Below are 24,257 nucleotides of genomic sequence, written 5' to 3'. Positions count from 1 at the left end.
TTTTGGAGTGAAGAAAAGGTTTATTATTACTGCTATAAGGCACTTTTGATCTTTGACAAATGAAATGTTTGACATACAGCAGCTTTCAGGATTGTACCAGATGTTTTCAGAGAGTACTACCTCTGTTTGTTTTACACTCTATGGAAAAAAAGTGAAAATGAGCTGACTTTATCTTTTCTGAAGGTAACACTTAAAGAAGCTCCAGAATCTGGTTGGTTGGTATTGTCTGAAATACCTCCAAACAACATATATAACATGACAGAAGCACAGATATTCTTGTCAAACCACAAAACAAAATAATTTACTAATACTTAAAGAAAAAACTGCTTAGAAATTATGAACATAATTGACATTTGTAGTGTTTCTCAGTGTATGTAAAGCACCTTTAACATTCAGCACCACTTAACAGATTAGGAAACTCAAAGTCACATGAGGGCGTTTTGTGCGTACACCAGCATCTTAATTGACAAGTTTGCCCACTCACTGCATTTAGGTACAAAACAACAACACTGTATTAAGACATTTGATTTTCTTTCCAGAAAAACAAACAGAAGTTAGACATCCAAGGAAACAACAAAATAAAATCCAAGAAAATGGACTCTTCTATACCCAGAAAAAAGTTGACACAAGTAGAGGATGTATGATATACATATATATGGTTGTAGGGCATGGTCTTTGGCATATGACACACGTGCAAATGCAGCATAATGCTAGTCTAATGGTCCACTAATCCTCCCTCTTCTTCCATGTTGCTTTGATGCGGATCAGCTGGGAAGAGAAAGAAATTGTTTCCTGCCAGTGGCTCAGGTTTAGATGAGCCTTATGGTGAATGCATGGAGCCCATGCTCCTGAAAACAGAGCAGGGAGCCTGGGAACAAAAAAACAAAAACAAAGATGTTTGCAGGGCCTCTGAGCCTGGAGACGCAGCAAAGTCCCAGCAGCCAGTCGATGTAACGAACTGAACTGTCAATAGCTGCTTGTGAAATATGTAAAGTGAAACAATGGCAGCTTCTTCAGAAGCATTTATATGATACAGATGAGATGATACCCACGAGAATAACGTTGGGGAGCATGCTCAGAAGAGCCCAGTGATCTCCTCCGTGACCGGGTCAAGGTCAATGTCGTAGAAACAGGGTCGTGTGGGCAGGCCAGGCATTGTGCTCATCTGAGGGAAAACACATCAGAGAAGAACTTTAACCCATATTTGAACTATTATAAATCTAATTTTGATCTATTTAATTTTAATTATGTCAATCATTTACTGTAATCATGTATCAAACAAAGAGTTTGATGAGAAGTCACCAAAAAAAATGCATATATGGAAATATCAGACCACAGAATTAAGAGAATAATAACACTGCTAATCAAATGCTAGAGGTGGATTTATAAGCTACTAAATTAATGGATGTACTTAAAATCCTTTTTATGTGACAATCCACGTTTGCTAGAAATCAAAAAGGTGCTCAGATGACATTAAACTCATCAACAAACAATAGAATTTGAAAAGAAAAAAAAGAATATGTCTGTTGTCTACTATTATCCTAATCTAGTCGAATTTCAAGAAAGCTTTTAATGAGTGGACATATCCGAGGAAGCACACGCAGCTGGTACAGATCTTCTCATGAAACTGTCAGTGGCCACAAAAATCAGATAAGAAGGTAAAATTACAATCTATATAATGACCTCACATTAAGGCCGTCACCACAACACAGCTGCTCTACACCAAAACACCATCTGCCAACATTTAGCATCACAACTTGTGTAAATTAGACAGAATAGGGTCATTCCACACAAGCTCGATAACTGTAATCTAGACTTAATTTAACTCAAGGTTAGCGGTGATGAATACGCCCGCAGAAAATGGCAGCTTTGTTTTTACTGTTGTCAAAATATAAACGAAAAGAGGTCCTGCAGGTACGAGACAGTTAATAAGCGCTATGTGAAGTCAGAGAGAATCACAGTTTTGATTTGGGCATTAAGAAGCTCAACTGAGATATATCTTAGAGTTTTAAAAATAGAAAAACATAAACGGAAAAATGTTTAGAGGGCCTTGTAATTATTTTACATTAAAAGGTTTTGATCCATCACATCTGCCAGAAAGACTTCGTGTTTAAGTTTCTGAATGACAATGAGTCAACAGAGGAACCGTCCTGTTAATCCTGATCATGTCTACAGTGCAACGAGAAAGCTTGTGTCAGTTACAGAGCATCACGTGGAAGTACATTGAGACTGACTCTAGAAGAAGAAAAGAAACATAAGAGGCTGGAAATGCTGCCAAAAGAAATTTGACATTATCATGGTTCACGAGATGATGACATCAAGCTATCTAAGCAACTAATTAAAAGTTATTTAGTCAGGTCTGGGTCTCTGTTACATAGTCGGGGGGGAGAAGGGCATGTTTTGCACAGTTCAATGGATCAAAGACTCCTATGTGACTCATAAACTCCTTTTACTCTCTCAAAACCCAGCCGGTTCATCCCGTCCAGACTCAAAAGTAAATTATCTTGCTCATTAGACAGACAGCGACATTCTTTGCATACCTCCCTTCTTCTGACCCAGGAGCAGTTTTATGGACCCACAAGTGGGAATTAAACAGGAGGAAGTGGGCAGTGAGCTTCCTGTCTGAGGAAACGTGGCTCTGCATACTTGCAGAAGCACAAAACAAGGAGAACGTGCCTTCGCAATCTCACAGAGCGGATAACAATTCCTCAAATATGACTGCTGTGACATGGGCGTGTCCTTTAAAGTCCACCGTCAATGCTTACATCCCAAATGAATCCAACTAAGAGGTCCCAATGCTCTTTCAGTTGCCAAAATGAAACAGAGAGGGACCATTAACAAATAAAATAAGGTCAAAGTTCTTTAAAAATCCAATAACATGATCAGTGTAGCCGTTCTCCAACATATTATTAAAAGTTCTCTGTCCATGCATCCATGGGAAACAGGATCTACAAGGCTAAGAGGAGTTGGTCAGGTAGTTTGTGGCGTTCCCACTTTTGGTCAGGGAGCAGGTGCTGCCCCAAATGAGGGAGTTGAACTATCTTGAGGCCTTGTTTACGGCTGAGGGGAGAGTGAAGACTGACAATGGTTTGGTGTGGCGTCCGAAGGACACTGCACCAACGAATTGCGTTTGAGAGAGAGTGAAGCGTAGAAGAAAAGATGTCACTCTACCGATCGATCTACATTTATACCCTCACCTTTGGCCACAAGTTCTGGGTAGTAATGGAAAAAAGAAGATTACAGATAGAAGTGGTGGAAATGCAGCTTCCTTTGAAGGGTGGCCGGGGTCAGCTTTAAAGCTAGGATGAGGATTGGATTGGTTCACCAGTTGAGGTGAATGTTCTGGGAAAGACCCAGGAAAAACTGGCGAAATTACACTGAGGGAACCCCTTGGTGTCCCCTGGATGAGTTGGAGGAGGTGGCTAGGGAGAAGGAAGGCTAGGCTTCTCTAGTTAGACTTTAATCCTGGCAACTGGGCCTTGGATAAGCAGCATAAAACTGATGGATGGACAAAAAACGTACACCACTGCTATGCTACTGAGTTATGGTTAGGCTAATTAAAATACATGATCGTTCTCAATTAAATGACATGTTGGTGGTCTCTTTGCTGCCTGATTTGGATTATTGAAAAAGTTGTACAGGACTTGAATGACAATTAAATATTTTTCAGGGGTGGAGTGCGGGGGGACTTTCACTTTAACTGCAGCATTTACTGCTCCAGTCACTTCATGCCTTTCTGTTTATACCACCTCCTTTGCTTTGCTTCTAGCGCTACCAATATCTAATCTAATAAAGGAAAAGCTCCGCAAAAATCATCATGCGATATCAAAAAAATATTTTTCTGTCTACATTCCTTGCCTACATTCCTCACCAATTTGGATAATAGTTCTGGAAATCCCCCCTCCCCCTAAAAAAAATAATAATAATTTGGGTTATTGTTGGATGTTTTGATTATAACTATGTAGACTGATGAGTAGAGTTAATTGGCTAAAGAAGGAATGTTTCTCTCTGTGAACAAACATAATAGATAACAAATACTTTATTTATCCCAAAAGATTGGAATTATTGTGTTATAGCAGCCAAAACATGAAAATAACTTGTAATAACATTAATATAACATAAAAATATAAAAATGTTAAAATCTAATAGGACACACTAAGAAGCCTAAATCTAAAGGGAATGCAGGTAGTGTGACATATGTGAAACATCTGTCCTTACAATCATAAGAAAACATTTTGAAATACTTAATACTTAATGATTGGATAAATGTGCACTTTTTTTGCAGCCACAGAACATAGACGGCTTGCACTCACTGATTCAGCCTTTAACTCCTCTGTATAGAGAAGTATTGTAGGGTCAAATGTGAGGCAGCCCTCACATTTGGGTCAAACTGGGTCATGCAGCAGGACAATGATCCCAAGAACAGCAGCAAGTCTACAACAGAAGGGCTGACAAAGAAAAGGTGCTGCAGTGACCCAGACAAAGTCCAGAGCTCAACCTGACTGAAACAATGTGACAGAACCTCAGGAGAGCTGTGCATGACAGATATCTGCAAACCTCAATCAACTGAAGCAATGTTGTAAAGAAGAGTTGGCCAAAATTCTCCACAATGACATGAGAGACTGATCAAATCATACTGAACGGCTGAGCTGAAACAGAGACAGTGTTCACTCACTATGTGTTAATAGACCTCTCTGCATTGAATCATATCTGGTATTAATCTCTGTCTCTCTTCCACAGCATGTCTTTATCCAGTCTTCCTTCTCTCACCCCAACCAGTCGCAGCAGATGGCCAGGCCCCTCCCTGAGCCTGGTTCTGCTGGAGGTTTCTTCCTGTTAAAAGGGAGTTTTTCCTTCCCACTGTCGCCAAAGTGCTTGCTCATAAGGGGGTCTTATGATTACTTCGTTTTTCTCTGTATGCATTATTGTAGCGTCTACCTTACAATATAAAGCGCTTTGAGGCGACTGTTGTTGTGATTTCGAACTGTATAAAAATTTTTAATTTAACTGAATTGAATTCGGTAAGTATTCTGCACACACATTTAATTAATATTTTTTATCAGGTATGAAAAACAGAACAAACATTTGTGATGTCCAATATGTACCTTGAGGCATCGATTGCACATCTGATACTGAAATTACCATATTTCCGCACTATGAGGTGCACTTAAAATCCTTTAATTTTCTCAAAAATCGTCAGTTCTCCTTATAATCTGGTGCCCCTTATGTATGAATTCTGGTTGTGCTTACTGACCTCGAACTAATTTTATGTGCGACACGGCGCTCAAACATCTGTCAAAAATGTTTTAGTACGACTTCGTAAGCTACGAAGCCGCACCGCTTGATGGATTTTTGGAGCATTATGGCTACTGTAGTCAGGAGCCTCGCTGAGTAATCTGGGTCCAAAACTCAGTCTTCTTCAGGTCCCAAACTCAAATTTACACTGCAGCATCACCGAAAGTTAAAAACTGTCAAAATTCTTTCAACTTTGATAAAATGATCAGCATTGCTGCTTTACCAGGTGCAACAATTAAGTTTAACATCCAGGCATCCACGAAAACAGAATTTATTAAATTTAACGGAGTTAGCCGTTAGCAGGAAGTTAGCTCGCTAGTTTCCACCTAAAACATGATATAGCATGTTCTGACTGAGAGATTTCTGAAAAAATTAAAACGTACAGCTCTGCTATCACTTCCAACGTAAATGAAGACAGAAAACTAAACAGCAGTGACTTTTATAGGGTTACTGAAATTGGACTAGCTGGTATATAATGATGTACTATGTGATTGCTAGCAACACCGCTATGTTAGCATAACATAAACACAGTGAAGCTGGAGGATGAACTCTAACTTTTTTCCACTGATAAAAGTTAACGTGAGGGTTCGCATGGCAGGATGCTGTAAACGGACCAAACTTCAGTCAGGAGAACAACTGAGATAATCCATCCACAATATGAGGTTAGTCATTAATATACTGCAACAACATGGGAATAGAGAGAATTCAAAATTAATGAATTAATGTTACAGAAGTGGAGGAAACAAGAAGAATGAGTTGAGCAAATTTTAACTTATCTGTCTGTTTTGTTTCGCTTAATGCGCCTTATAATCCGGTTCGCCTTATGTATGAAAACAGACCCGTTTGTCGACAGTGCGCCTTATAATCCAGTGCCTTGTGGTCCAAAAAAATACGGTAGGCTTTAAAAATCAGATCCATTTGGATTTAATAGGAAGCTGTTCTTGATGTAATTTGATATTTTTGGTACTAAAATTAACCTTTTAGTGGAAACCCCCGGCCCGATAAAATCTCATTTTAACTTGTCCACCTGTAGGATTTACTCCACCACCCTCTAAACTTTATAGAAATGTGTGTGCCTACATTAAATACACTAATTATAAGGCTTATCATTGATGAATCTCACTTTAGCCATGGATCTCTGCATTAACCAGAACAAGAAGCCATGTTTTGGAAAATCGTTTTGTTCCATATTCAAATATTAAATTATTTTTCCTGCCCTAGCTAGCGTGCATGCTCCTCATGTCATAACAATCAGCTGATAAATAATGAACAGAAGCATCCGATTAAGGGCTTCCATTCAGAAAAAACAGACATATGACATGTGATTAGAAATCGTTACGGGGGAAAACTCTGTCCCTACAACTCTAGACTGCTTTTGTGATGACTTCTGTGTACAAATGCAAATGTTTTCCATTCCTGTAATAGAAAGCAAAGCTGCAAGGAATAAATTCATCCCCTTGTTCTGCAACAAAATCCCAGTTTCACTTTATTTACTTGAATGAAAGACTACAAAATGTCAGCTCACAGGAGGAGGCAAATCAAACCTTATTTAAAAATATCAATTCCGATTCACAAGTAAAAGGTCCTTTCACTTTTCTCGTCCTTGAATGAAATATTGGGCAGCACATTTAAATATAAAAAGGTAATAAAAAGTGTATGAAAACCTTTCAAAGTGATGAAAGCAACAAAAGATGTGCTGTTCTGCCAGTCCTCCTCTCAAGCCTGAGAACAAGTTGGCACTCGCAAAAACACATAACACTCCGTGGCTAAAGTTGGAAAGCCCATTCAGGCAAATAAGTCCCTTCATTATGCCCAAACACAATGTGCCTTTGTTGGGGAAAGCCCTGGAGGAGACAATGTAGCTGGTTTTTTACCCCCCACTGGTTTTGGAGAAGTGTCTCGGTCAACAAGCAGTAGAGTTTGAAAAAGTACTGAGAAGATTATGAAATCTAAAAGACCAAAAAACACTTGTGTCAATTTAAAATTAAATAAGTGAAGTCCATAACAGTAAATCTTTAAAAGTCACACAGATTCTCCACAGTTTATTTGGTTATTGAGTAATGGGGTTTTTATTAAAGCTGTTTTCATTTTAAGATTTATGGTTCATCTGTGTCTGATAGAAATCAATGGATAAAATGTGAAGAACAGATGAGATTTAACAAGTTTTAGATAGGGCTGTGTGATATGACCAAAATCTCATATCCCGATATAAGAATTCTATCGTCCCGATAACGATATAAATCACAAAACTGTAACATATTCTGTAAATTCTGTGAATCTCGGGCAGCTCGACTTGCGGGAAGTGTTTCCAGCTGCGCATCATGTACCTGGAGTCGAGTGTTTTAACCGATGCATGAAACTATACATCTAGTCTAAGTTTAAGGTTTATTTTTTAGCACCTGGCGGCTCTTTTTTTTTTTTTTTTTTTACTTCTCATCCATAAATAATCTGCTCTTTCACGTGATTCAGTTTATTTTGAAAAGTCTCAACAGGATCTTGAGCTTTATTGTGAAAGGTTTATGTGGAACATAAACAAGCGGACACGCGATGGTGTTACCGTCGTTGTTGCTAACGACAACGCATAAAAACAGGGGCTTGTCCGTCTGTAGTTTAGTTATATTAAATAAAGGAGAAAGAGAGAACTTGAAGAAATTAATATAGCCACTACAGTGACCATCAAAACAATGAAAAAATATTGCTGTAAACAGTTTATTTTGCAACACCACAAAACAAACAATAGTGTAAAATGAAACGATAGACGTTTTTATATCGTCATCCGATATCTATCGTTATATCGAACAGCCCTAGTTTTAGATCTAGTCTGAACTCTGAACCGTGCACTTTGGACTTCTTACGTTTTTTACGGACTACGGTGCATCCTGTTTGGGGCTAAAAAAACAGTATCACTGATTGTCAATGAATGACAAATCCTGTACAGGTTTTTTGTAAATGTGTGTGTACTTACAGGTTTTTATTTTTTCATGCCAAACTTTTTAAACTTTTAATCTTTAATTTTGAATCTTCTTCTGTGATGTACTTCAGGCTGCGTGCTTGCATAGATAAATAAAGCCAAGCTTGTAAATTGTCCTTCGTTTTGCCAAAGGTGTTCCATTGTTTGTGAACCTTTGTACATTTACTGCTTATTTGTGGTGTGTATGGTGTATTCATTCTAATGCTACATGTATACTACCATAGACGCATCTGTTCATGTATGTTTGCTGCCTTGATGATGAAGAACTGAATAATGCGTTTAATGGCGCTGTGCAACTTGATCAATCTCTGCCTCGTGTCTAATTTAACTTTAGTAAAGCTGCAGTTGAGGCACAGGTCAATTACCAGATAAATACATTTACTGGACCTGTTGGCCGGCAGGTCATTAAGATAACAGAGTTATCCAAAATTAATGAAAACTGAAACAGACAGCTGTTTTTTGCCATCACTGGACAAGAAAATCCATAATAATCTTTCAGCACACAGGGAATCCTGTGCCATTACTGGGCTTTTTAAAATAGAAACTCTACACTAAGATTGGAGCCAATCACAGGTTTTGTCAGGCGAGTTCAGGTAAGTTCTATGAAGTAGCAAGAAGAGCAAAAAATTCCAGATCGGAAGTAAGATGGTGTGGTGTGATTAAACAGAAGACTTTAACCTGGGAAAACAGGGTTCGATTCACAGGTGCAGCATGTATGAAGCACGTGTAGTAGGGATGTGGGCGACAAGTCAGCTGAATGCTAGATGCTGCAATTCCACCGTCCACTATCCAAGAATCCAGCCTGGACAGAAGCCTGCCCCCACCCTGAATGTTTAAGCCTGACTGTGGTCAGTTCTGGATGTTCTCCATCTTTTAAAGTAGTCTGGTCTTTTCTTCTTCCTGTTTAAACAACTAGTAAATTAGTCACCAGGAACATCCTAGTGTGTATCTAAGAAGCTGCTTTCGGTTGATATGTTATTCACATGGGGTTGCTGCAGCAAGAGGCTCCACGTATTTGGGTTGGCAGATATTTTCTTTAAATGCCAGATGCCTTTGCTGACCAAACCTCAATAGGATTTGTGGCTCCTTCCAGCATCAACCTGGGGATCTTTTGCTTGTTAGGTGAATGCGTAGACCACTACAACTACTGCTTATGGGTGGGGCTTAGAAGAGAAAAGGGGGCACTGCAGGAGATCGACTCGTATTGCATGCTGCAGCTTTAGGGCTAACTGCTATATCTGTTGCCTTTCTTAGAATTGATAAGAAATCTTTAATCATCAACCATCTTTAAAGTTTAACCAGAGAATATTCAGCCAAGGAGGGCGTTTCTATAAACCTGACTGGTTTAGGGTGTAATGATTCAGTGAAAGCAATTCTAACGGGATATGAATTCCAAAGACATCTATTGTTCCGCTTGCAACTCCTCCCATACATATCTGGAGAATCACATCAGTGCCTTCCTGACTCTTCACCCTGCAGACCCCTAACCTACCCATCGATCTAAAACCCCGCCATCCTCCTTCTTATTATCTTGACTGAGAGCTTTTCACCTCTTTCCGTGAAGGGAGAATTGAGTTCTTAGCTGTAATCAGAGCTAAGGCATCGGAAGTCCCCTGACAGTTCTATCGAAGAAATTATCTCATGGAGGTTTCTTGACTTTTTTCTTAATAAAGCCATTTTAAACAAAATAGCACAATTTTAACTGCGCCAGAGCAACAGGTGCTAACATGAAAATCATGCAGCGATTAGAAATGGTGTAATCTTTAAACTATTAAAAGTTTCAGTCTTGGGTCAGTGTGTCAAGCAGAAGCTAAGCCAACGAGTTCAGAGGACAAACAAAGAACTTCCTTTGGGTTAGAAGTCATAGTTCAAGAGATGTCAGTGTGCCAGTGGCTCCATAGGCAGCAGCACATCAAAGGCAGGTTGTGGAAAGTGGAGAGATGCCACAACCCTACAAGATGCCTTTCCAAGCATGGCCAGCGTCTCACACCTCTGGCCCAGCCTTTCAAAGCCAGGCCCTGAGGGCACACTGGTGAAACAGCGGGAGCCAAAGCACTCAGGAAGCCGCTTCCTTCCTGCCTGCCCAGCCCATCATCAAGCAAAAGGCTCTAGCCAGCCTTGTTTGCTCTAAGTAGGACTACATGGCTCAGGGAAAGCAACAGAGAGGACCAAAATCACACACACTCTCCGGGGACGAACTCGAGGGAGGAAGGAATTAACATTGACAGATGAATTAGCACATTCAAGGAACAATAATCCTACACACCCACCGAACCCTTGAAGATCAGAATGAGCTTCAAGGGTTGGAGAATGGAGATATTAAGCTTTGGCAAGGTTAAGGAACGGTGTCATGTTAACAAAATTAAATTGAACATTCTTCAAGAAAGAAGCAGCTGCACAGGCAAACGTGTAGGCACGAGAAACAAGAAAACACTTGTGGTGTGATTTCTGTGCAGACGTCTGCTTTACAGCCTACATAAAGCTGGTCCAAGTTTTCTCTGTAAGTGACACCAAATGCACTTTCTTATCACCTCTGTGCAGTATTGTGAAGCCAATCACTTTCAAAAAGCTCTGTGACTTCGCGCTATGAGGCATGGACCAAGACGTCAACGTTAACCTGCTGCAGACCACGTACCGTTCCCACTAATGGGTAGATGAAGCCAGCTCCAATGCTGGCACGGACATCTCTGATTGGCAAAACAAATCCAGTGGGTGCCCCCTTCTTGTCGGGCATGTGGGACAGGGACAGATGGGTCTTGGCCATGCAGATGGGCAATGAACCATAACCCTTGTAAAAGGCAAAAGAGAAATAGTCATTGTGTGACCTTGTCACAGAGGAAAGAGAAATGAGATGAGTCAGTTACTGCAGCGGCAGTGAGCTCACTTGTTGATGGTAATAATCTGTCTTGGTCTTGGCCTCTGGAGACAGCTCGATGTCATCGGCCCCGTACACTCTCTGGGCTATTGTTCTGATCTTCTCCACGATCGACATCTATCGGAAGGACAGCGCATCAAATGCAGGTGAACACACAACAGCTCTACACTCAAAGGGAAGTGAGGAAATTAGATTTGGTGAAGTGAACACATATCAGCGTGACATCAGAATCAAACACAGTTCAGCAAAATGAATGAAATATTTAAACTTTGAGCTCTTATCAGACATGTGATAGCTAAGAAAGCTGCCTTTATTCCTCTGTTAAAGTGACTTTATTCGGATTTTCTGCCCATTTGACTGAAGCCAAGTACACAATGTCATTTGCTTTTAGATCTTGATCAAGCCTGTCTCCATTTCAGGGGTATTTAGACAACAATCAATGATGGACTCCTGTATTTGCAATTCTACTTTCTTTTAATGTGACAAAAGACTTCTGACAAACTGAAAGGGATGCACAAATATTACTTCTGACCTGGAAGACTGATGGCCTAATTTCTAATGCAAAACTGCCCGAGGTGTGGTTTGTAAACAAAGCCGACACATTCAGGTGTCATTAGATTAAAAAAAGAACGTTATATCTGATTCTCACTTGACACTACAAACCTTTGTTTTTCCTTTTTGGTCAAAAACATGTAATAACAGCGGATTTGAGCACTATGGCATCAACAGCTTATTAATGAGAAACATATAAAAACCATTTATAAACACATCTTTGACTTCTTTCTTCATCTCCTAAACTGCAGCTTGTCGCAGAATATCTCATCACTAATATATTCAGAATTTCAGCATCTTCGCTATGAGACACCATCACCTGCCAGGTGTATCGAGGTGCAGTTCTTCTGTATCATCCATCCGAGCTGCTAACTTGGAACTTTAGCAGGTATGGGATATTCTCACACTACCTTCTCTTCTGGCAAACATCCAAGCCTGAGGTTTTCTGTCTGACCTTCCCTCTAACTCGTCTAGCACATGGAATAATCAAAAGATTGAACACCTTATTATACAGCAGTTAAGGTTTGATTTATTAATCCAATAAATCCTGTTGTTGAGAGCGCTTGCATGCAGGCACATGCTTACTGCTAATGGAGCCATGCACAAAGACACAAACAGCATAACAAGGTCAGTTAATTTAAGTCACAACCTCCTAGACTCGCTAACTCAAACCAGCTGATGTTTTTTTACTTCAACCTACTCTAGCTCCCAAAATCAACATAATTTACTAATTATCCAACACTGAAACAGAAGGAACAGGGATACCGCCTATCGTAGAGCAATAACTAAATAAAATTTCCACTACATTATCTGCACTCACCTCTGTGTTGTAGAGAAACTGGTAGTCGCTGGGTTTGCTGGCAGCCTCCTTCACAGCCTGGGCGAGCTCCGAGCAGCCTCTTCCACCCTGCGCCCAGTGGTTGCACGGCAAAGCGTCGGATGCGCCACACTCTTTCGCTATCTGACATACAAGGTCGATCTCTGCCTGGGTGTCTGTCCTAAAAGATCCGAGGAAAAAAGCACCATTAGCAGCGCAAAGCTGGCGTTTATATAAAATACAAATTAATCACAATTAGTAGCTATTTAAAAAAAAATATATAGCCGTAATATACAACTTACTTGAAGACATTAACAGCAACCACGACCGGTACCCCAAACAGATGTGCAATTTGGATCTGCTTCCTGAGATTGCTACGGCAGCCGCCAGCAACCAGGCTCAGGTTCTAGAGGTGGAAGAGAAAGAGGAAAGAGAGCAGAGGTAACAAACTGTTATTAAAAAACAAAACACATCTAACCCATAAAATGTGCCACAACTTGAACCAAAACATATTATAAATGTAATAGACGAGCTACACGTCCTGTAGCTTCATAACATCTGCGCTGCACAGTTTCTTACAAGGTGGATGTGTTCATTTGGCTTCTTTAACAGAATAAACAATACACAGGGCTGTGTTATATTATCCCGCCCACGATTACACCGGTATATTATGCAATATAAAAATGTCACATTGTGTCACATCTTTTCTACACGAGTTTAAGTTCAGGGGATGCCCAAGAGCTGCACATCAGTTACTTTAACATTCCCCAACAACCTGCAAATTATGCAAGAAAACGGTTCCTGTTAAAGGTGAAATCACGGCGTGAGGGAGGAGATACTATCATCTGTGACCTAAATGTAAGCAAAATACTCCACCAAGCATCGTTGGAGCACTTCCAAGTTGCACTCCATGAGGGAGGAAGATGGTAGAATGGAATTTATTGATTCAGCTACATGGTGGAAAACCAGAGCTTTCAGCAGGTGGTTAAAAACCTGTTACACTTATATCGTGATAGAATTTCAAGGCCATATCCCTCACTCCGAGTACTATATAAGTCAGAAATAAGTACTTAAATGGTTTGCAGAAATCTTACATGCTAATTGTGTCCTGTGGATCTTTGTTCTATGAAAACACTCAGCCCCCGCCAAAAAGAAATTCCTGTCTTACTTAATACTGAAATAAAAATACAAAAACCCCCTAAAAGATAACAAATGAGATGGAGAAAGTTTTCCTGCATCTTCAGCTCACCAGTGGAAAAAATGCTAAAGATTCTTGTGTAACTGATAAGCAGTTTACAGAGATATGATTTAAAGGGCATGACAGGAAATCTGTGATTCTAGTGGGAGCTTCATTTAAATACATTAATGTCCTATTCACCATTTTGTATAAGTTGTTCAGGCTGATATAAAATGTCTCGTTACTAACACTTGTGTGCTTTGCATGTGATTGCATCATTATACTTGATCCGGTGATGTGTGCAGCAATTCAATAGCTCATATTGAACCGCATGCTACTACGTGCACACTGTAGTAGCTTCACGATAAGCTCCTATGCGACCAAAGTAATCTAATCTAGCACTATTTGTGTGTAGCCACAGGCTAAGAAGAGTAAGGCCATACAGGTCCCATAAATTCATTTCCTGAGCTCTGCTTTCCTCAGTACTTCTGGTTCTTATTACAGGCTTTACAGTTAACCTTAATTAACTGCTTCATTATTTACTCAGCTGAACCTGCCTGAGAGACCACTGATTTTGGCCAGATACAGCCGCGCATGCACACACACACACACACACACACACCAAAAGAATCCCGACTCCACTTTTGCTTAAGTCTACATAGTAGAAACCGACGGCAAATGTTCTCTTAATACATCAAATGCTTCTAATCACGGTTGTTGGCAGCAGATTTATGCAGGTAGATGGAGATTTAAATGTCAGTGGGAATGCAGCTGAAAGCTTGAGGTGGACTGGTTCAGTACAATCTAGAGATGGACCGTCCGATACTGACCTAAATTACTGGATCGGATATCGGAGAAAAATAAAAAATGTAATCCGATCCATTAAATATCACGAAAGCACCTCACAAAACTTGCAACACGCTGTAACTCACCTCAGAACGTTAGCACGTCGGAGCAGTATGCATCACGTGATAGAGCGGCGGTGGCATGCGGGACCTGTGGGTGGTCTGGATAGCATTTGGAGCTTCGCTAGCAACCCGGCATTTCATCTCCGACAAAGTTATCCCGAGAGAAGTAAAGCAAGTGTGTAAGTCCATCTCTGAATGTTTGTAAAGCATTCCTGCGTTAAGCTTAACAAGCGATATATGGAGCGACTGCCTCTCCTGCTGCTACTTCAATCATGAAACTGCTTAACGATCAGCTGATCGGCTTTTCTGTCGCGAGTCTGTGTCTCTAGTTTGCTTTTGGCCCACTTTGCACCAGAAAGAGGAAACCAGCGGCTGAACAACAGCAGCACGTTTAAGCTTGATCAGCTATTGTTAGAATGTATTTATTATTACTTTCTACTCGAGGATCTTTTTCTACAGCTGACGGCTGTAACTGTGCAGGGGCGGATCTAGCAAAGTTTAGCCAGGGGGGCCGATAGGGCATGAACAGGGAAAAGGGGCACAAAGACATACTTTTCTTTCTTATTCTCATTTAAAATGTGTAGCTTTTAATAAATAATTATCTGACACCCAAAGTTTTAATTTGATGTAAAATGAATAGAAGTCAATTACTGTATATAGTGACTATTAAGTCTAATATATATACCCTAGTAAGCTATAGTACTTTTTCCTTTGGGAAGGTACCATCTGTGCAGTCTGCAATTTTGTTGAAGAAAGATGTTGAATCTATTTAATATTTCTTGAAAAATAATTGATTTCTGTGCTTTTTTTTTTTTCACACTGCATCAAATTAAGGTTGATTACGTTGATTAAGCATCATGAGGTGGAGCGTGAGGGGTGGTTCCCTATTTTTTATTTATTTATTTTTGTTGTTGCTGGGAGTTGGAACCCTATTAGTTAGGTTGCTTAATATTTATGCTAAGTACTCTTTAAAATACCAGAATAGGGAGGATGGTGTAGGTTTAAGTTTATTAGATTGATCAGTATTGCTGAACTATGAAATATTTTTTTTTTCATACAGGTATAACAGAATAGCTTTAGTGTAGTTGTTGTTTTAAACTTGAGTATGAACTTATACAAAATGCAGCAAGATATTTAAAAAACAGTTTTGTTGATTAAAAAACACTATATCGGATTCATATCAGTATCGGCAGATATCCAAATTTATGATATCGGTATCGGTATCGGACATAAAAAAGTGGTATCGTGCCATCTCTAGTACAATCTCCAAGACCCTTTATTGCATCACATAAACATCTTATAAATGCTGTCAAATGACGTCTCCCTTCCATGATTTTTCTGGTTAATATTACACATGTTTGACACAGAGGAGAGACCAAGTATACATTAATACAAAGATGATGCACTGCTCTGTAAGTAGCCCTAATGTGTACAGTAAGCCCATTAGGAGCCAGGTCACAAAACAGCTGCATGAAGAGGAAGTGGGATCACCACCCACGGTCATGCTTCACTGCCATGGTAGTTTACTCAAAACACAGCACCAAGCACATCACCAAATAGAGTTATGTTAATAAGTGTAAATAGCCTTAATTCTCCTGAAAACATCCTGAACTTTCAGACTAAATACAATAAGGACAGATACAGATAACTATTTTATCCTAATTACAAGTGATGCCACGGGCCAATAATTACCTCCCATCCCCCATTATTTTACCACACTGCCTTTTTCTTTAACTCTCTTGTAACTCAATGCATTTAGGCATGTAGATGTGGTCAAGACGAGCTGCTGGCAGCATTAGAATGGGAAAGAAAGGTACTTTAAGTGACTTTGGATGTGGGTGCATGTTTGAGTATTTCAGAAACTGCTAATCTACTGGGACTTTTCCCACACAACCATCTCCAGGATTTGCTGGTTGGGAAAAAGAGAAAATATCCAGTAGGCAGCAATTCTCTGGGTGAAAATATCTTATTGATATCAGAGGTCAGAGGAGAATGGCCAGACTGCTTCGAACTAACAGGAAAGTAATATAAACTCAAATTACCACTCGTTATAATTAAAAAACGCAGAAAAATGCACAACATGTTGAAACATTGAAGCAGATGAGTTAAAGCAGCAGAAAATTACACTGGTTGCCACTCGTGCCAGCTAAGAACAGGAAAAGTAAGCTAAAATTGCACAGGGTCACCAAAATCGAACGACAGAAAGTTGGAAAAAAGCCTTGTCTGGTCTTGTCTGAGCCTCGAATTTTGCTGCCACATTCAGACTGCTGCGTCAGGATTTGGTGGGCACAACATAAAAGCATGGATCCCTCGTGCCTTGTGTCAAATGTTTAGGCTGGTGGTGATATATTTTCTTGGCAGAATTTGGACCTCTTAATGCCGACCATGCCTATCTCTTTAAGACTACAGTGTACCCATCTTCTCGTGGCTGCTTCCAGCAGGATAACGCACCATCGTGTCAACATGGACCAAAACCTCTGAGGAATATTTCCAGTAATTTGTTAAATCTGTGCCACAAAGAATTAAGGCGGTTCTGAAGGCAAACGGGTTCCAACCCAGTACTAGCAAAGCATATACCTAACAAAGTGTTTGGTGAGTGTATATTTATGTTTGCTCATGCATATTTTTCATGGTTCCTACCTCATCGGTATACTCTCGGGGAAGCGGTGCACCTGCAGATACCTAAAACCGTACAAACAGACCAACAAATTAGACACTTCAGCATCACAGGTTTTGTCCATATGGGAGATAAACAAGAAATCAACCCTTCTAATTCTTAATATTTTCACTAGCAAGTCTATAAACACAGTTATTAATTTGGAAGATTAATTTCAGCAAACAGGATGAAGACTAATGAATACCAAGAAACTGAGATAACCCTATGAGATAGTCAGCTCATTAAATTCAATTGAGTTACAGCTCAGCACAGGATCGCAGTGCCTTTCATGACCATTAAGAGCATTTTACTATTGGAGTTTGTCAATCACAAGCTGCGCTAGATTTTCAGAGACATTTAAGTGAGTGGTTCTTTAATTCATCCACACCAGAGAAGAATTTATGGCTAGGCTATACTGTGTTATTACAACAGCGCTGTGTTGACCTACATTTGGGCCGCCGCCGTGCATCTTTAGCGCTCGAACGGTTGCGACCAGCACCACCACACTGGGCCTCAAACCTGAGGCTCGACATTTGATGTTGAAGAATTTCTCCATCCCAATGTCAGCTCCGAAACCTGCCTCGGTCACTGTGAGGAAACAGGCACAAAACGCATAAACATGTCTACCAGTGAATTATTGAATTACATATTAAAATTTATGGTCAGCAAATAAAGAATGTGAGCAGACTGCGATTCAGCCGTGTTAGAAGCTGGAGCAGCGGCGCTGGACACAGGCATTAAAGTATCATCTTGCTTGAAATAACTCATCTTCCACCTTCAAGGTTTGACCCAATTTGACCTCACAGCACCACATGTGAGCTCGATTACACGCCTGGAAGAGACATGGGAACGGTTTCTGAACAGTAGTACTGAGTAATGGGTACATTGTAGGGGCTCTGAAAAAGACAGAGGGCCTCTGATACAGACAGCTCTACGCACAGGCCTCTTGAACAGGCTCCAAACAAAGCAAATACCCCACCTGAAATGGCAGCCTTTGTCAAGATAAGGTTTCCTGCTACATGCTGGCTAGTTTTACACATTTTACAGTAAAACTAAAGTTTATTTCCCATCAAAAGTGTTTAGGCAGGTTTTAATCACCTTGGGCTGTTTGTTTAGTCTGCTCAGATGCCATTATTCTTCCCTTTCGGTACTTGAAAGGGAAGAATTCACTGCATGCTTCCAAGTCTGTTTCCTTGTGATCTCTGAAGCTTTTGGTTTGTGCTAAAGATGGGTCATGATGAATCATCACAGTTTGCAGGATAGACTGCACAATGCGCTGAAAGTCGACTACATTATTACTGCAAATATTTTAGCTTTTATTCAAGAGGACAGTGCAGAGTGTGTGCAAGAAGAAAGGGAGAAAGTGAGGGAGGAATGACATGCAAGAGATGATTTAGAGTGGCCTTCAGTCACCAGGCTCGACCAGGTGAGCTATAGTGGCATTGCCCCAACACTTTTACTGGTACTAGTACCAGTAAAAGTGTACTAGTACAGCAAAGACTAACGGCTTTGCTGTTTGGTTAAATGCTTTGCCTTTGTTCCAACACATATTTTACGAGAAATCTTCCAGTAAAACATTTAATCTAAATCTAAAATCCAAACAGAATAAATGCACCGTAACGTGCATGGAGTCCAGTTTGTAGTTTAACGCTTCACGAACTCTTTGTGACCACGAGAAGAGAGATTAAGCCTTCAAATGCAGCATGATTTTCTGTCAGTCAAATTAATAACGTTTGTTTTGAATGTCTCCCACGGGTCCCGATAATATAGAGGACTTTGTCAATGTGACATAATGTTAACAAGTTGTGGTCCATTAGTAGCAGCTGGCCCTCGCAATATTAGTGTAAAATGTTTTTTGTTTTTTTTTTAAAGGAACCAGTCTAAACCAGCTGATCTCAGAAAACATTTATCAAAGTAGTGATAATTTAAGTATTATTAAAGGATAAAAAAAAACATGTCAGTGATTAAAGCAAGGAAAAACTCTAATTAAGCCCAAAAGTAAATTTTTACAAATTTAAGACTGATGAAAATCACAAAACACAGAAAACTCAGTCAGAAAACCCCCACAGAATTTAGCTGAAATACAATCTTTAAATGGTACTGGAATCTACAAGGAGTACTGTCCCATGACAACCAAATATTACTAAGGTACAAAGACCAAGGCGCAGATTTGTTTTAACAGCCAAGGGTAATTATCCATATTACAGTTTTGTTATTCTAATAAAAAACAACTAACTTTTGTAATTGCCGAACCAACTGGGTGGGCAGGTCAGGACATTATTGACTAAAAACAATCACAGGGTTTAAGAGCCAAAAAAGGGATTGTTGTGAGAGAAAAGGTCACCAGATGACCAAATATAGGGCAAATTGCTCACTATGGGTATTCACGAAAAATAACATTAACAGGAGGAGTTTGCTGTTATTTTCCCATTTTTGGGGAGTTTTTTTGGAGTTAACATTTTTTTTAATTTTTTTTTTTTTTTTTAAAGAACCAATACACAACCCATAAACTTAATCATCTACAGACCCCGCTTCCCCTCTTGCTCAAACTGACCCATCCTGGATAACCTCTTTCTTCCAGTGGTGTAACATCTGTGCTCGTCAACTGCTAACCTTATTGACAGCTATTTTGATTAAAACGATTAAAAAAAAACAAAAAAACCCCAAATGGGACTCAGATGGGAAAAACAAATAAAATGTTTGTGTCATTCTGATCAGTTTTACGTCTCATACAAGTTTTTGTGCGTAGGACCCTGTGCGCAGACTTGAGCTCCACAGAGACGGGCTTTGACCAGTTCCACTTCTGAACGTAGACAGTAATGACGAAGACATGGGTTTACAAATTGAAAAGGGAACGAGGGGAGGGGGGCTTGGATCTATTTCCACTTGGAGGGAAGCGTCACTGCAAATCAAATCTGAGTGGTCTCCTTCATTCTAAGATAAATCATTCCCATCCTGATGAGAGCTGTCTCCGCCAAGAGGAGTCACTGAAGTGAAGTGAATCATAAGCTATGACCTTCAATGCCTCTTTCCATCGCCGTTATTAAAAAACTAAATGATGGAATAACTTTTGGAAGATTTGAACTTTTGGAAGGCTTTTATAATTACATAAAAAAATAAATCAGGCTTTTGTACATTCTACTTTTATTACATGTAATGTCTAATATGTCAAGTCGTTTTCTTGGTTCAACTTTGAAGACTTAAAGTTTATGCGATTCCCAACCCCCTGAGCCACGGTCAATCTCTCTGAGGCTTTAGAGAAAAAACAAGTGTTTGCGAGAAGAAATGCATCACTCTGCTTTGTTTGTCTTCGTTTAATGCTAGTCACGGTGTGATTTATTTCACGAGACGCGAGCGTAAATTTACTTCAAGGAGGGAAGGCAAGAGGAGGAGAGAAAGAAGATGGAAATACGTGAGAAATGAAATTAAATCAGAAAGTTGAGAAAGTCTTTTGGAGAGCAGAAGAACTAAGTCTAACAGGACTTAGTTTCTTGGAATACCAACAACAACATTTAGCAGAAACTGTGACTTGGGGGGCCTTGGCTGCATCGCCTGCATCTTGAAAAGTCTATCTGCTCAAAGAGGAAAAAAAATAAAGCCTGCGGGAGGACTGCAAAAATGTAACTCGGCTTTCTTTTGGCCAAATAGCGCTCAGTGCAATGTTTCTCATTAGCACCACACTAGAGCTTTGGCTCTGAATACAAAAACAGCTTGCCAACAAAAATCTGATTCTTAGGTACAGTATTTGTGGATTTCCAGAAACTTTATGACAAAAAGCGAGCACAAGAGTACTCACACGACACAACGCAGCATATTGAGAGGTGAAAGAAAGAAAACAGAAAAGACAGTTTCCCCTCGATGGCATTGCATCAAGCGGGAAAGTGAACCCGGAGGATGTCCTAAGGAAACACTGGCAAGCTTCCTGTTCTGCATGACAACCCTGAACTGCCCAGAGACCGAGAGGGAAGGAAGAGGTCGATGATGTTGTGAGCAGAGTCAGAGAGAAGGAGAGAGAGAAAGATCGGGATGGTGGAACTAGATGTCAAAGCATTGGTATCAGCACAGCTGCCAATAAAAACACAAACAAGGCAGAGCAGGCTGCACGACCATCTATGTGCTGTTAGTTTTCCACAATAAGAGACTTAAAAGTAAAAAGTACTACTACTTTAATCAAATGTCAGAACACATGCCTGTCATTATTTGCCTTAAGGCTCTTTAATTTAACTTCTTTAATTTTTGTGTAATGAACAAACAAACTGAGAAAAGCTAAATCAGCTAATCCTATAACATTTCTAACTAAATGTTCAAGCGATCATAAAGAAATGTGATTTATCTCTCATCCATCTGCATTTGCTCAAAAGGTGGTGTACACCCTGGACTATTGGCCAGTGGTCTATTTGCTGGGTGACAACCATTCATGCTCACATTACCTCCTAGAGCAGCGGTCCCCAACCCCCGGGCCACGGACTGGTTGCGAGAGTTGAGGCTCAGGTGTGAAATTTATGCTTTTCAGGGTTTTTAAAATCGGTTTTTATCGTTAACTCTGTTTGCCTGGGCCTTTTCCCGTGTGTTACGAATAAATCTTCCTTTTTTTGGTACTGGTTTTATTTTGTTGTATTTTTCCGCAACACCTTAAACGCCGGTCCGTGAAAATATTGTCGGAGATAAACCAGCATACATAAACCAAAAGGTTCGGGACCGCTGTCCTAGAGCCAATTTAGAATCAAATTCTATAATGTAACCGAGTTTTCTTTTAAATTGAATTCACATAATTGTTCAAACATAATTTTCAAGCAACTGTTTGTCTATGTAGGTGATAAAAAAAAAACTCCAACATCACGTTTTCTAATGTGATCTTTTAAACCTTATAATAAATAAGTGTCGCGGGGTTATCTGCGTTCAGGACTCCAGACGGTTAATGGTACAAGAGACGCACACATCTGTCATGTGGAATTCATCTCCCGACAGCCGCCCCTCCCTGCAAAAGCAGCATTTCTTCATGTTAAGTCCAGATTCCAGAGTGACTTGAAAAACACCACAATAATATTAAGAATGATGAAAAAGGGGGTTTAAAGTGAGCATTAGTGCCGGACCCCCCCGGAGTTCACAAAGAGTTCATGGCACAACAACAACTTTCACTCACCAAAGAGGGTCCCAGCAATTAACGAAACTTGGGCGTGTTTACTGTACATGAGTGCCAGACGTAGTTTCTTCACTCTAATTGTCCTTTAAAAAAACTTTAGCCTAATTTTTTGCAGTTTTGGTCATTAGTCATAATAGCAATAATAGTAATAATAATTTTTCAGAGCCTAAATATTTAACAGGCTCCTGCAAACATTTCAAAATATGTGTACTGTCTATCTCTCTTGTTAAACCACTACAGTAACACAAATACTAACAAGTAGTTGGCTCCTCTATTTCTGACAAAACTCTTTTATACAAGGCAATGTGATTTCCTACAAGGGTAGGGAATTCTACCTTTAATACAGTGAGTGTATATTGCTTTTACACACCTTAGTCTGCATTTACAGCATCAGGATGATGTGCGGTGACACAATGAAGGAAAACTTCATGTGTTGGCTCGCAGATGTCTTTTTTTCAATAGGTTTGGAGTTTCAAGGTGAAAAAGAATAAGACATCAGGATGATGCCAAATCCTATATTCCTTCTGTTTTCATCTTTGACCTACCATACCGTGTTATTTAAACAATTTTCTGAGAAATATGGAATTATCAACATCATCACAGTTTTACCACCTATCTGATCATCTGAAAACGGGTTTACTCTCCTGCTGGACTTCACTGCACAAGATTGCACAAAGAAATGACTTGCTGTACCACATTACATCTGTAAAAATGTTCTTGTTTTTTCAGTGTTCCTGTTTGTTTGTAGATGGGACGAACGAGAGGAGGGCACACGCGTCCCAGCTGCCAGGTGGGGGGTTCCCGGCATACCTGAGAGTCAGGTAGCGAATATGCGGAAAGGGAAGGGAGACAGGGAACAAGACATACAGATGGTAACTAAGTGAGATGGAGAGAGGTGGAGGCTTAAAACAAATACAAGTCTCCCTGCTTTTATGCTCAGTGTTGTGAAATCCAGCTCTCTGCCCTCACATTTGTCCGACTCACAGATGATAGCTTGGACAAACGCTGGTTTTGCCCAAGCAGTCAACCTTTTTTTTTCCCTTTTATACCTGTTATAGCTTTGATGGCTAAAGTATCTGTCGCCTAAACGTGAACGTACGCCTTAAGGAGATCTGCGTGTACGCCAAATGCACCTGGCAAAAACCACAGACACACACATGCATTCCAGACATATTCCTGCAGCCAAAGTAAATGAAGACAGGGAGAGAGCAGCGGGACAGATAGGCCGATAAAAATGGAAATGCTGCAGTGTGCTTTGACGTTGAAGGGATTAGTGTGGTTTACTCTAAAGCATTCCAAGGGCTCTTAAGATTATCAACTTGCTTCCTTCCTCTGCGCTGATATTTTTTCTTTCGACTAGCTTCTTAGAAAGTTATGGAGGAACAGCACCAGAGCAGAATGCTAGTCCACCAGAGGCAGGCAGAACAGATCCAGAACCAGGCTAATAATGAGTTCATGCTAAAGCCTTCAGCGGCAGGGGATCACGCTGAAGTTCATGGCTGGAATAAATTATAAGTTATAAATTTGTTTGTTCTACTAACGAAGCTTAAGCCTTCAGTTCAAACACATCTGGGACTCCTAGATCCGACAGCTGAGATCTTCTTGTCTGTCATCCCCAAAGGTTTTGTGGTTGTGTGTGTGTGTGTGTGTGTGTGTGTGTGTGTGTGTGTGTGTGTGTGTGTGTGTGTGTGTGTGAGATCTGTATGCATGGGCCGCATGCTCTTACCCACAAAGCCGTCCTGTCCGACCAACTTCAAAGCCAGCTTGTCTGCCAGCACCGAGGAGTTGCCATGGGCGATGTTGGCGAAGGGCCCAGCATGGACAAACACCGGCGTACCCTACAACAATTAAGAGGGGTGCACA

The 24,257-nt window shown here is 40.2% G+C and overlaps 1 protein-coding gene across 2 annotated transcripts in view; it reads right to left on the bottom strand.

Annotated features, from left to right (window-relative positions):
* mthfd1l (methylenetetrahydrofolate dehydrogenase (NADP+ dependent) 1 like) overlaps positions 1 to 24,257 on the bottom strand; it is a 55,131-nt gene continuing 30,874 nt past the window's right edge. For both annotated transcript variants that reach the window (XM_023155442.3, XM_004541730.5), the window contains exons 20-28: positions 24,121 to 24,232; positions 17,700 to 17,839; positions 17,236 to 17,277; positions 12,813 to 12,916; positions 12,514 to 12,691; positions 11,151 to 11,258; positions 10,902 to 11,054; positions 1,053 to 1,165; positions 1 to 868 (exon numbers count right to left, since the gene is read on the bottom strand). In XM_023155442.3, coding sequence (XP_023011210.3) covers positions 1,076 to 1,165; positions 10,902 to 11,054; positions 11,151 to 11,258; positions 12,514 to 12,691; positions 12,813 to 12,916; positions 17,236 to 17,277; positions 17,700 to 17,839; positions 24,121 to 24,232 — 927 coding nt within the window. In that variant the 3' untranslated portion in view covers positions 1 to 868; positions 1,053 to 1,075. The remainder of the gene's footprint in view (positions 869 to 1,052; positions 1,166 to 10,901; positions 11,055 to 11,150; positions 11,259 to 12,513; positions 12,692 to 12,812; positions 12,917 to 17,235; positions 17,278 to 17,699; positions 17,840 to 24,120; positions 24,233 to 24,257) is intronic.

This window comes from Maylandia zebra, linkage group LG15 (genome assembly GCF_041146795.1).
Source record: "Maylandia zebra isolate NMK-2024a linkage group LG15, Mzebra_GT3a, whole genome shotgun sequence".
NCBI classification, from domain to species: domain Eukaryota; kingdom Metazoa; phylum Chordata; class Actinopteri; order Cichliformes; family Cichlidae; genus Maylandia; species Maylandia zebra.
This window is presented reverse-complemented; position numbering and strand designations above follow the sequence as displayed.